At 49.4% G+C, this 13543-nt stretch overlaps 1 protein-coding gene across 1 annotated transcript in view; it reads left to right on the forward strand.

Moving 5' to 3' along the window:
* The first annotated feature begins 5 nt into the window (after window positions 1–5).
* Window positions 6–13543, forward strand: part of DNAH10 (dynein axonemal heavy chain 10) — a 67109-nt gene continuing 53571 nt past the window's right edge. The window contains exons 1-18 of the mRNA XM_078595244.1: window positions 6–94; window positions 1008–1413; window positions 1956–2063; window positions 3321–3472; window positions 3706–3814; window positions 4463–4578; window positions 5035–5206; window positions 5966–6123; window positions 6668–6898; window positions 7451–7641; window positions 8443–8641; window positions 9266–9460; window positions 9782–9955; window positions 10293–10469; window positions 11202–11381; window positions 11612–11772; window positions 12448–12599; window positions 13304–13468. Coding sequence (XP_078451370.1) covers window positions 1101–1413; window positions 1956–2063; window positions 3321–3472; window positions 3706–3814; window positions 4463–4578; window positions 5035–5206; window positions 5966–6123; window positions 6668–6898; window positions 7451–7641; window positions 8443–8641; window positions 9266–9460; window positions 9782–9955; window positions 10293–10469; window positions 11202–11381; window positions 11612–11772; window positions 12448–12599; window positions 13304–13468 — 2953 coding nt within the window. The 5' untranslated portion in view covers window positions 6–94; window positions 1008–1100. The remainder of the gene's footprint in view (window positions 95–1007; window positions 1414–1955; window positions 2064–3320; window positions 3473–3705; window positions 3815–4462; window positions 4579–5034; window positions 5207–5965; window positions 6124–6667; window positions 6899–7450; window positions 7642–8442; window positions 8642–9265; window positions 9461–9781; window positions 9956–10292; window positions 10470–11201; window positions 11382–11611; window positions 11773–12447; window positions 12600–13303; window positions 13469–13543) is intronic.

A 13543-nucleotide genomic window follows, 5' to 3' on the forward strand; every position in this document is an offset into this window, starting at 1 on the left:
TTGACCAGCACGCGACAGAGTGTGGACCCCCGGTGCGCGGCAGAAGATTTCGGGCACGACGATGAACTTATAACGCCAAAGTCGTCGGCACAACGTAACATATAATCAATCGACGTTAATTGTTTGATGCGATGACTGTTATTGATCGTAGGTCGCTCGAGCCGGGTCCGCTTGCGGTGTTTTTTTTATTGTAAAAATGGCAAACAGAGCACAGATGAGTTGAGTTAAAGTCAGAGGGATTTAAAACAAATCTAATTACACGTTTACAGCCCCGAGCCTGTGGTGTAAACTCCACATTCATATAGCGGGGTCGAGTCTGTCCATACAACAAACAACCACTGCGGACTTCCCCACAAAGTGGTACCTGTATTATTTTATCGACCACCGAAGGGATGATGGGTTGAGTCAACCACCCCATCCGTGGAAATTGAACTCGCAACCTTCGACCGCTGAGCTGTTGTACAGTACCATTGTAGCAAACGTTTCGGGAAATGGCCCTTCTTCATGGTACCTTAAATGTGTTTACGGCTTTTTTGTTTGTTTGTTAAATGTGTCCAGTGCACCACTGCCAAAGCGGAATCGCCAAGGGATGTGTATAGTTGTACCATCATTGTACGCAGGGTAATCATTAGTTGTCAGACTCGCCTCGTGATTTCTCAGGTTAAGATTTCAATGTACGGTGCAGTGGTATGTGAGCGATATTTAAAATAGCGACCTCGGGAACGGAAAGGTCACGGACGTATTCTTTATTGTTGGTGATTTTGCTCAACTTGGATGAAGGAGGAATTTGCTTTTCAGATATCGATATGGTGTATTAGCATGTGGCGTAGCCAGGACCACGTTAAGCCGCGTTTTTCTCAGCATTGTTTTCACGCTGCACCAGGTACTCATTTCAGGCTGACTCAATCCAGGGGATGTCTCGGACAAATTCCACTTCACTGTCATAATAACCACTCACTGCATCAACTCTCCCTTACTTTATCTAACACACACAAACCCATTCGCAGACGGGTGCACGTTGACTGACGGCTGATCAAAAACGACATCGGGGCGAGGCACCAGGAGAGCGAGCAAGCGATCGGCAAGGGAGAGGGTTGACCATGGCAGCGGACGACCCGCGGCTGGGTTGGACCTGTGAGCGGCTGCTGGCGCTGCTCGGATTGAGCGAGGACCCCTTACCTAGGAACATCGGTAGGCTCCATTCCGCACCGTCGAATGCAGGCGAGGAGACGTACGTGTGGACACCACCATCGGGAAAGGATGCTTTCGAGGAGCTGCTGACACGGGGTCGCGGGGAGCACGAGCAGACCATCCTGAAGTTCTTCAACGAGACGGCGGACGAGGAGCGACCCACAACACTCTTCTTTTTTCACGTGCAGCGGGAGGAGCATCGGGAGTTCACCATCGTCGTTGGTGCGTGATGCTCTCCACTGGTCCTCTCTTGAGTGGCGATGCATTATTTACGTGTACAGGTCATACGGAAGGAGACTGTTTCGTAGAGTGGTTCACATGAGCCCTGGTTCAAGGAATGAAATGGGTGCCGCTTTACAATTTCTCTCATTTTTGTAGCCCCGGAACCTGAGCCTCTTTGGTCCATGGGCCTTGCTAGGGTTGCCACCTCTGAGGCAGAGAAAAAACCTGGGAGATATGGAAAAAATAATATGTCAAAATACTGAAATGCCTTGATTGATATCCCCTACTACAAACTCAAATTCATGGTGATCATGCATCCAAGAACTATTCAGGCTCCATCCGGCTTAGCTTTTGAGATCTGATGAGATTTGGCATATTCCAGGCGATTTGACGACAAGTAGAGTTGACCCTAATGGTTAGAAAATTGATCCACACGTAATGCAGCTGCACATTGGGGCACTTAGCTCCATACTGCTCGGTTTGGCAGTGCTTGTTTTGGCTGTAAAGTGTTGCGTTCTTTCTGCGCACTCCACGATACACAGAGGAGGTGGAAGAGGATGGGGCTGAGCAAGGAGAGGCACAGGAGGATGGAGACACCCAGGAACCGGTCCTTCCCGAGGACCCGCGTGATTCTCCACATCCCGAGACTGGTCAGAAAAGAGTCAACACCTTGTACCAGTGATTGACGCTCACCTTCAGCCCTATGCTTACTCAATCATAAGGGGCATCATAGACAAACAAAGGAGACGATGATTGTATACTCGTAGGAGGGGTGAAGAGACATTTCCCAATATCCTCCTTTATGGGAACATCAGTGGAACAATGACTAGAGCCAGAGCCGGCCCAGCCACTAAGCGACCCTTGCAATTGCAAAGGGCCCCGTGGCCAGCAGAGGGCCCCCTAGAGTCACTGCTAGCTAGTGGGTGAAAAAAATCATACATCAAAGGGGCCTCCAACCAAATTTTGCTTAGGGCCCCCAAAGGTCTAGGACCGGTTCTGACTAGAGCACATCTAAGGACGAAAATAACAATTAAAAAAACAAAAGAAAATTGTTTGAAACTGGAAATTACACCCCAAGCAGCGGGTAATGTAGAAAATTGTCTGGAACTGAGAATAACACCCACAGGAGTGGATAGGCTATAGCCAGAGACAGACGCTGTTGGAAGTTGAGCTGCCAGGTCGAGCCAACCTGATGGTGTGTGTAATGCATTAAATGAGGTACTGTATCTCAGATTCAGAATATTTATTTACACGAGAGGAATCCGATGAGCTATGAAGCTCTTTTTCACAGATATCCAGGAGGGGCGTGGAAGAACGTAACAACCACAAAAGTCCACGTCATGTCATTAACAAGAAGATACTTTTATTGTTATCATATTTCAATTATATGGTATACTTCATATATTAGCACTTTTTACACAGTGTCATGACCTAAAAATATATCAGTTTTTTTAAGTAGCATTCATCTTGATAATAGGGTTTTCCCTTTTATGGCAATAAAACAGGTGTTAAGATGTTAAAACATCAAACTGAAACCTTTGCAAGGAATCATGTCTGCATTAACCACATATACTTGTGGTGAACATGCAAACAAAAAGAACACGTTCTCACAGTATGTGCGTTGTCTTTGAAACTGATTTATCCAGAAAAGACCACCTGACTCTCAAGACTGATTTACAAGAGGGTCTTGCATTGGACTGTTTTTATCGTTACTTTTTAGGCAGTGGTTTTTGATAATATCCAGAAATACTTTATGACGATTTTAAAAGTTGAGCCGAGTTAATTTAAGATGTTGAACGTTTCGATGAGTCCTGGTGTTGGAACAACAAAACCAGTACCCCTCGGTGCAGTGCGCAGCGTAAATATTGACGCGATTGTGCGTGCCCACGTTTGCCTGGTATTGGCAGTTGTCAATGGAAAAAATGAGGATAGACCAGAGCAGCCCAGCGAGAATGGGGTGGGCGTCCTCTTAACCAGCGGCCGCAACACAGCCCTGGGCACGATCTCACAGGATGGCAAGGAAGCGCCCGAGGAAGTGGTGGAAAAGAAGTACATAACGGTGAGCAAGTGTGGCATAATGGTGTGTGTTGTTGCATTTGGCACTGGTGTAACCACACATGTACACAGAATAATTGCAGTGCTTTAATTTGATCATTGTATGCTCATCGAACGACAGTCACTTGTTCACGATTTACTCCGCATGATTGCAGCTGTTGTAATACATTCATCTGTACTACACCGTCTTCTCTCACCACTTTCCTATGCCCCCCCCTCCCTCCATCCACCCTGCAGAAGACAGTAGTGGAGACATACCTGCACACGGTGCTGTACACGAGCCTGAACTATGTGCCGGACACATTTGCCGACAATCAGGCCATCTACTTTTTACGGGACGCCAAAGGTATGTCTGGGCCATTGTAACATTGTTCTAGGCTGTTGGAATTGACACGTTTTCTCGACTCTTTGAGTTGGTGGTCAAAATGACAAAATGCCCACACATTCATTCTTTTGGGCTGGTGGTCTGGGTTGTTACATCTACTCGAGGCGTTTTTTAAATATAAATAATGCGCATCCAACCGTGTTGTCATGTTCCCACGTCAATCTTGGAAGAAAGTTTGGGATTCAGATCAGACCAACTTCCGTCTCAACTACAAATTAGTTACACTTGTACATAGTTCTCAGCTCTTCAGATGGCCTTGGATCAGGCTTAATAAATTGATGTGTGGCTACCTCCTATTATCACGGTTTACTTCGTTCGGTGCAAAAGAAGTTCAACATGCATACGGTGAATTTTGCACGGTGATTTGGCATCATCTTGGTATATGAGCCCCACGTGCTCAATAAACAGCCGTCCGCATTGTCGAGGACTGCCCCTTTTATGGCGGCCAGAAAGTTGTAATGAAAAGGTTGATTCAACTCGATGACGTGGCAATCAAAGCGCTTGAGTGATTTGTCTATCGACCTTCGGTAGCAAATGCAAAAAGCCACGTTATGATTTGAGCTCGTATTAATGACCGGGCCGCTCCGTGCATCCTCCCGTCTCTCATAGAACGCCTGGATGAGCCGAGCGATATGCAGGAGGCGCGTGTGAGCTTCCCCCGCCTCGTGGAGGTGGGGCTGCTGGGCGCCGGGTCACTGGCCTCCCTGCACGAGACACTCACGCAGGTAACCGCTACACCTTATAGCATAAGAAGGGTAAGTAGTTGATGTCCTTTCCCCTTCCCCGCACCTCCCATTAGCACGGTTGGCTACGAATGGTGTGAAAGAAGTTCAACAAAGAAACAACAAACAACGTGAACAGGTCTAGGATCTGCCCATCATCAACCCACACTGAGCAGCGTGGTGAAGTTTAGTCATATAACCTCTGTAATAAGGCACAGCGTGGTTAACGGATGTGTTACATTTTAATTTGTGTATTTATCCGTTCGTACAATTTCACGTAAAATGAAACTCAAATCCAGTTCAGTGAATTACAGTACATTCATTATTCTACAATGTCATGAACAGAGATCAATTTGGACAGCATATTTCAAACACGGCAGGCCACAATTGCTTTCTGTTAGAACCTCCTCTCAGACCTCATCACGACGGGAGACCGTACTGCGCTGTGTGTCGGCCCAGGTGTTCGCGCCTCTGCTCGCCTACTCGCGGTACCGGCAGGGAGAGGGGTGGCGCGGCAATGCCACAGAGGGGACCGTCGAGCCGCACTCCGTGCTGACCATCCGAGACGAGTTCCTCATGAGCCTGGCCAAGTTTGCTCAGCAAGTGCAGCAGACGGTGCACCAGCTGCAAGGTGAGTCCGTCTGTCCTTTGCTCATTCGTTCACTTGCTCACTGATGGCGCAGTTGTTAGCGTACTCTGCTTTGAACCTGGTGACCCAGCCATGACTATCTTCAGTGGTGAGTGATATCTCAACCAGTCCCAGGCCCTGCCACACTTCATCAACCCGCACTGATAGTGTGGTGAAGTATGGTCAAACGAAATTCTTCATGATTGGCATGACATAGGGAGGCCTTCATCCAGCAGTGGATTGACAAAGGACTGTGAGAGGATATTAGGACAGTGTGTCCTAATTCTTGAGCATTATAAGTAAGTTTTCGTGTAATAAACAATGGCTTTATTTATATTGGAAATACACATGATTTAGTATGCAAGGTTTGATGAAATGGTATAAGCCAAAGAAAAATCAGCAGGACTTTAGAAATGTGTATCTTGTAAGAATGATGAATAAATCTGTTGAATTTGCACTGCCTAAACAATTTGTGAATTCCTTCAGGTAAACCTTAGCTATTTCATTTACTTAAATTTTGATTTAAAGCTTTCGTGACTGCAGGGATTCATATTCTTGGGTTTTTCGGTAAAGTCACGTCGAAGAGATTTTTTTTATTGTTTTATATTTATTTTATTTTATTATTTCCCTTCTACGTGACTTTACCGAAAGAACCAAGAATATGTATATTTCATTGACTGTTCGCCAATGACTGGTCACCGAATGAACACACGCATACCAAGATGCAGCGGACACAGGGTATGGGAATGTGTGCGTTCGCAGGCAAGGTGCGGCTCGAGATGCCGGAGATGGAACAGGGACGGAGTCCCAGAGAGCTGGCAGGTGACCCTGTGGTGGTGGCGAGCCTGGAGAGAGCTGTCACAGGCTGGCAGACCCAGATCTCTGGCCTGTTGGAGGGCCTGCTGGGCAAGACGCCGCAGGCAAGCTGGGATAAAATGACTAAAACCTAAAACCTCAACTCAAAATTCACACGTGCATGTGGAATGAGGTACAATTTGTATACAGTAATATCATCCCTGGGAAACACTATGATCGCATTGTTCTGTGTTCTAAAATAAAACAAGTAAATTATCTATGGGACATTTTTTGCCAGCATCAAAATGATGAGAAAATATATCAGGTGTTAAGATGTTCAGCCACCAAATAGGTACCTATTGCAAGGCATCAAGTCCGCATTAACCACACATACTTGTGGCAAAATATTCAAACAAACATGCTCTGATAATATATGGATTGTCTTGGAAACTGAGTGACCTACACCAGAGACAGCCTCCTTTATTGCATCGTTCATGCAAATTGCATCTCGCAACCGCTGAGGAGTGGCAGCTTCGATCTCGGTAGAGGACCGTTATGGGGCGAGTAGACGGAACGCTTTGCTTTTTCAATGAGAAGCGGGGTGGCGGGGGGGGGGGCAGCAGCAGCAACTTCTCCTGGCGCAAGCACTAACGGCACTGTCATGAACAGGGCAAGGGCCCCCTGGCCGAAGTGGACTTTTGGCGCGAGCGCTGCGCAGTGCTGAGCGCCGTGTGCGAGCAACTGCGTTCACCAGCTGCCCTGGCCGTGCTCGCCGCCCTGGGCCACGCCGAGCCCGTGGCGCTGCAGAATTTCCAGCTGACGGCGTCCGAACTGGCGGCACTGCAGGTGGAGGCCAAGGACAACGTGCGCTTCCTCTCCACGTTGGAGCGCCACTTTAAGGTGAGCGGGCGGGCGGGCAGGCGCGGGCGAGAGGCTGGTGGTGCCGTAGTGCAGCAATAAGGAACCTACAGCCCATGGCTGAACGTGGCCCACAACTTTATTTCATATGGCCCGCGGCCACATGAGCCCTACCACTTTGAAATGGCTTTCAAACGATATCTATCCGCCACTGCCAGCATCTCAGTCACACTAATCACGTCTTGGAGGAAGGGGAATACTTTAGCCTAGCAAACACCAATTTTCAAATGTTATTGTGCTTTGTTGAATATTCTGCTTAGGTTTTCGTGGTTGTGCTGTTAATCACTCGGATACAGGTGGAGCGACACATTGTACTGCATTCCAAACAGCTCCTGGTACAACCCAAAAAAACATCGGAGAGCGATGTTGAATATCCTCGCGGCAGTAGAACTCACACAACCCACAGCGTCTAACAGCAGACCTCTAGATTTTGATGTAGACGGTGTGCAGATTGCTCGAAGTCTAACCGTGCGGAGGGGTTTCCTGCTTGATGGTAATGTTAACGGTGGCATTGCGGCGTGGGACTGGGGGCAGAACCTGGCGCACGGGAGTGGCTTTGGCGTGCTGCTGGAGACGGTGCCGTGCATGATGGGCGCCCTCCGCATGGTGTGGATCATCTCGCGCCACTACAACAAGGACGAGCGCATGGTGCCACTCATGGAACGCATCGCCTGGGAGATTGGCGAACGCGTGCGGCGCGTGCTCAACGTGCGCGACCTCTTCAGGTGAGTCCCCCGGGGACCATATCTCATCGTTACGTGCACTGCCTGTTAATCCTCCCCAACCCTGCCGCCCCCGCAATGTGTGTTTGTGCGTGTGTGTGAGATATTTTTGGTCAAATATCTTTGTAATGGCACAGTGCAGGTGGTGCATCTGTTAGTCATCTCAGTCAGTTTACCCATCACTCCGCACCTCCGATTAGCACGGTTGGCTACGTAAGGTGCGCAAGAAGTTCTACATTCATACAACACCTCCTGCCAGTGAGCTTTCGACACTTCACATATGGCCTGACCCCTTTTGTGATTTTTCGTAACATTACGAGCATTTATTTTCCTTGGATTTATTAGATATATTATCGTTGACTGCACCTTCGATGGTGCTCCTAATTCATACTACATTCTGTACCCTGGCCTATGGTGACGACAGTTTGATTCCTGGCCATCATCATCATCGTAATTTTTCAGTTGAAAGTGGTTTTTGAACCTGCCTTGGGCCTCCCCTTGGTTGCCTCAACTTTCAAATATCTATTTACCTTTAGTTTTGGCCAGGTGTTGAGTTTACAACAGGCTCCAATTCTAAAGATATTCTGCATCTTCCCCTGGTCTATTGAGGCCTAAATGTGCATTAATTAATCCGAAAATATTCGTATTGTCCCAAAGTGCGGAACGAACAAAAATAATGCCCTTTTCCGCATCAAGGTTTTGAGTTTGCGTGCCCTGCTCTTCACCATCCCTCGATCCCGCTTTGCCCTGCTGCTTCTCCACCCCCTCCCCCGCCACCTCTACTGGCCACCCCCTGTCTCCGAGCGAGGACTGCGAGTTGGCTATGTCGCGAGCGCTGGAGGCTCGCCGCGTGCTGGAGCTCTGGCGGGAGTCCTACCTGGAGGTGCGTGCTCGCATCGAGGCGTCGGGCCGAGACCAGCGCTGGGAGTTTGACCGCCGCCTGCTGTTCGAGAGCACCGACTTCATGGCGTCCATCTGCCAGGACCTGCACGATGTCGTACAGGCACGTCGCTTGTCACCGCTTGGTTCTTTTGAGCGCCGACCCAGATTGTAGATGTGTAAATGATTCACGCGCTCACCATCACAATTGTTTGACTTGTGACGATGACCCCACCACCAGGGTGCTCTGTTTCAATCTTCTGCAGAAACAATGGGCAGCACATAACCGACGTTGAGGCAATTGTCCTTCTTGATAGCGTATATAATAGTTGACCTTAAAATATATGGGAGTGAGTATATAATAGTTGACCTTAAAATATATGGGAGTGGACATTTGTGAAGAAGAGCTTTATAGGTGACCAGATTCCTCCAGTCTAAAATAAAGATTGTGATCCTGGAGAGCAATAATGACGTGCTCATTGTATGTATGTAGAACTTCTTTCACACCGTACGTAGCCAACCATGCTAATCAGATGTGCGGGGGAAAGACAACAAACTAAATACAAAAAGCAGTTCTAAAGAAATTAGTTTTCAATTCACCCAGCCCTTGCTGCCTAGCCACTACATACCTGACGCCACCCACGGCCTCACAAGGATGGCAATTGTATAATATATCAATGAAAACACACACATGTTCAAATGTTTGTTCGACGAATAGTTTTGCATGCGTGTGCCGGATGATGGACAGGTGTTGGAGGAGTTCTACAACATCTTCGGGCCGGAGCTGAAGGCGGTAACGGGAGACGCCCGGCGTATCGACGAGGTGGTGCAGCGCGTGGACGCGCTCGCCGTGCCCTTCCGCGACCTGCCCTTCGACCCCTTCGACCTGCGACACACGCACTCGTGGCGGCTCGTCATGGAGGCCTTCCGCAGCCAAGTCAGGGTGAGCTTCGCTCCGTCAGCTCACCCTTGCAAGTGCGACTATCCTGGTCTCTTGAGAACATACCGTTCTCACCTGTTTAAACACCCGGTTAAACAAAAACACCTGGTTTAACAAAAAGTAACCTTGATGACAATTTAATCTTTTAAAAATGTATACAAGCAGAACTCCGTTTTGTGCCCCCACATATAGAAGACAGGTGAATAACACGAGTGGGTTGATAGACAGTTGAGCAATGTGAGGAATAACGAGGGAGCATCTACAGTATCTGCCTTTCGCGGTGGCATATTATGCCGTGGGGGGGGGGTTGCCGTGATCACACAGGCAATCGAGGAGGAGGCGAAGAGCTTCATAGATGAGTCGTTCCGGAGCCTGCGCTCCGCCGAGGCGGCCTTCGACATGCTCCAGCGGTTCCGGCACATCCGTCGCTCGCGCCGCGCTATCAACAACCAGATGATGCACAAGTTCAACGACATCCTGGATCAGTACTGCAAAGAGGTGGGGCTTCCACACAGACACCATTCTCATGCCCACTGAAGACCAGACCGCCAGTGTTAATAATGAAACAATTATTGGTAAGGAAAGATATAACCCAAAAAATGCTTCTCCAACTGTAGTTTTTTTTCTTCCAGATGCTTCAACAGCCAATCATGTAACCTTTGAACCTTTTAAAAAGGGCACTTTTTGGCCTCGTGCGCTGTGTCAGACTTAAATGGTGCTTGATGAAGGCACTTGCCTCGACGGTCTATTAACAGCCACACGGGGGTTCTTTGTGTTTGTTTTTGTGTGCACATCCACGCGCGTGCGTGCGCCCCTTTGTGTACGGCGGCACCAGCTGGAGGTCGTGCAGGCGCTGTTCACGAAGCACGCATCCGAGCCACCCGTGGGTAAGAGCGAGCCGCCCGCAGCCGGCGCCATCCTGTGGGCAAGGTCGCTGTTCCAACGCGCCAAACGACCCATCGTGCGCTTCCAGGAGGCGGAGGGGATGCTGGCCACCGAGCAGGGCAAGGAGGTACGTGTGCCCGCAGCACCTGCCCGCATTGTCGTAGCGCGATTGGCATGGGCCCTGGCGCACGGAATAAAATTGCGCCCCCCGTACAGTCTCAACCCTTACCCCTCATGGCCCCTGCAGCCCTTGAGACCTGGTGCAAGTTGCACAGCCTGCACATTCGATGGCTACGCCACTGCCTGTCCTGCCCGAGTATTTTTAAGTATTCATGCCCTTCGTTTTTGGTTCAATTTCGTCATGGATTAAAGGAAGATGCATCCCAATAGACGAATGCCTCTAATCTTACTCTTAGGTTTTTTCGGTAAAGTCACGTAGGTAAAAATCAATAATAAAAATAAATAATAAAAATAATAGAAATTTAATTATAAATCACGACGTTTCAGGCGCAACACAAGCGTCCGTCATCAGGTGGGATAACCAAAGCAAGAAACAAATTGTTTATTTATTTTTACCCACGTGACTTTACCGAAAAAACCTAAGAGTATGAATCCTTGCAGTCACGAAAGCTTCAAATCTAGCCTCCAATCTTGTAGACATGTTTCAAGTTCGAGTCTTTTTTTGCTTCACCAGGTGAGAACTCAAGAGACCAAGAGAGTCAAATTTTTCCAACAGTGACCTGGATTGAGAGTGTGCGTCCTGGGTGACAAGACAGCATGGATTTATTCACGTAGTGCTGTCCAAACGCGACCACACGCGACCCCGTCTAAACGCGACTGCGTTGTGGCCCCGCTGCAGGTGAGGAGGCGGTACGTGGAGTTTGCGCGAGTGGTGAAGGAGTACGAGGACTCTCGCCACGAGCAGTGGCGCCGCGACACGGAGCAGGCCCTGCCGGCGCTCCTGCGCCGGAACCTGCTCTGCCGTGTGACCGTCGACTCCGCCGAGCAAGGGACAACCATCATCGAGAGCAGCAGCAGTGTAAGACGCGCCTTGGGGGTTTATCGTTTTGCAATTTGAAGTTTGTCCTGGAAACACTTGGAGTCAGTCCCGAATATATACTGGGATTGCCCGGATAAAAAAAAACGCGGATAACGCTTCCTCCTTTACACTCAACTTTCTCCCTCACCTCCACATCTCCTTCCATTTCCAACCCCCCTTTCCACACTTCCTCCTACCCGTGGCCTGGCTGCCGTTGACGCCACGTGCAGGAGTACGGCGAGGACTGCCCGCCGCGAGGAGCCCGCTATGCCGTCAACTTCGCCCCGGAGCTGCTGGAAGTGATGGCCGAGTCCAAGCGCATGGAGGCGCTGGGCTACACGGTGCCGGAGCTGGCGCGCAATGTCACGCTGCAGGAAGACAAGTACCACAGGCGAGTGGCGCGGCGCAGCAGGAGAATTCAAAGGGTGTATGGCCTGAGGGGGGCGGCGGTGCAGGGCTGCAGGGATTGGGAAGGGGCCGGGTTGGGCAGATTTCTCCTGGTCTCAGATCCGAGGGAGACTCATAAAATCTATAAGGGGCATAGGAGGGGTTGTTATCTGGCATTTTGGTCTCGGTATCCAAACATTTACGGGGAGACTGCAACAGAGAAGGTGGCACAAACATGTTAATTGCATTCACTAAATGCGCGTGTAGTATGTGCGCACCTGTGCACCATGTGGTGTGTGAGTGTGTGTGCACGTGGCGGGTGGTGGTATAGTGGTTATGACACTGCGCTGCGAACCTGGTAACCTGAGTTCGATTATATTATTAGTCATGGACAATATTAGTTACAAGTGATATCAGAACTTGGCCTGGGTCTCCCCTTGGTCGACTCACCCTTAAATGGGTACCTGGTGCAGTGTGTAAAGATCAACACTCGGAAGACGAAGCTGGCTGGGCGTGGCGATGACCACACCACTCCCTCGTATACCCTACCGGTCTTAGTAGGAGGTTCTTTCTAGCTCAACTTGCGCCCGTGGTTTATGAAACTCAATGGGGTGATCTTTGTCCCCGTGCGCAGATTCATCTGTGTGTAAGTGTTGGTCTCTGTGGTCGGTGTGTGCAGGTACGTGGAAGGCCTGAAGAGGCTACTGGGCAGCCTGCAGGTGGTGCTGAGCAGCGCGAGCGAAGCAGAGACACAGCTGCTGGACGAACACCTTCATGCCCTGTGGAAGGTGCTGCTGCCCGGCTACCGCAGGCTCAACTGGAACTCTCTCGGTGAGCCAATCTCCGACATCGATGTCATCACCGTCATTGTGTTGATTATCATCTCTCACCGTTGCTGTCGACTTCATTGTGGTCGTCTCCGTTCTAATTGTCATCATAATTATGCCATCGTTGTTGTAGTTGTTATTATCATCGTCATGATGAGAATGTACATATGTTGAACTTTTTTGGCACCGTATGTAGCCAACCGTGATAATCGGAGGTGCGGGATCATCATTGTGATTGCCAACATCACCGTCATCATCATAATCATGCCTCACCTAGGTCCATTCACCAGTGTAGGCCTTACCATCCGCTATTGAGGCTTTGGTTGCCTTAATGGGGTCTTGCAAATGAGATTGAACTCAAGCAGTCCACAGGCGTTGGGGGCGAATTGGGATGCAGTGGTTTACGCTCTGCGCCATAGATCTGGTAACCTGAGTTAAATTTAGGCCACAGCTAACATCAATATTGAGTGATGTCTGAGGCAGCCCTGGACCCTTCCTCCCCCCCACCCACTTCACCAATACGCACTTCACCAACTGACCAGCGTGGTAAAGTGTGGTTTTACAGTCTCCATGACTGGCATGGTGTGGTTCATGCCTTGATTCAGAAGAAAATGAACAAAGGGTTGTAAATGATTCCTAAAGGGGTACCAAGAGCAAAATTTTTCCTCAATTTTATAAATGGCGCCGATCACCGTGATCCTTGTGCAGGCATCGCGGACTACATTTCGCGCTGTGAGGTGGCGCTTAGCAAGCTGGAGTCACTTGTGGCCCAGGTGCAGAAGAATGCGCGGGATGTGACCTCGAAGCTGGCGCTTATCGAGTCCGCCGACCTCTTCCGTTTCCCCGTTGCGAAGTCGGACGATGATGTCCCAGGTAGGCGTGCCACTCTCTCCCTTTCTCTCTCTCTTGCTTATCTGGATCGCCAAACTGGTACGTGTGCGACAATCC

This window comes from Lampetra planeri, chromosome 6 (genome assembly GCF_965212315.1).
Source record: "Lampetra planeri chromosome 6, kcLamPlan1.2.h2, whole genome shotgun sequence".
NCBI lineage: Eukaryota > Metazoa > Chordata > Hyperoartia > Petromyzontiformes > Petromyzontidae > Lampetra > Lampetra planeri.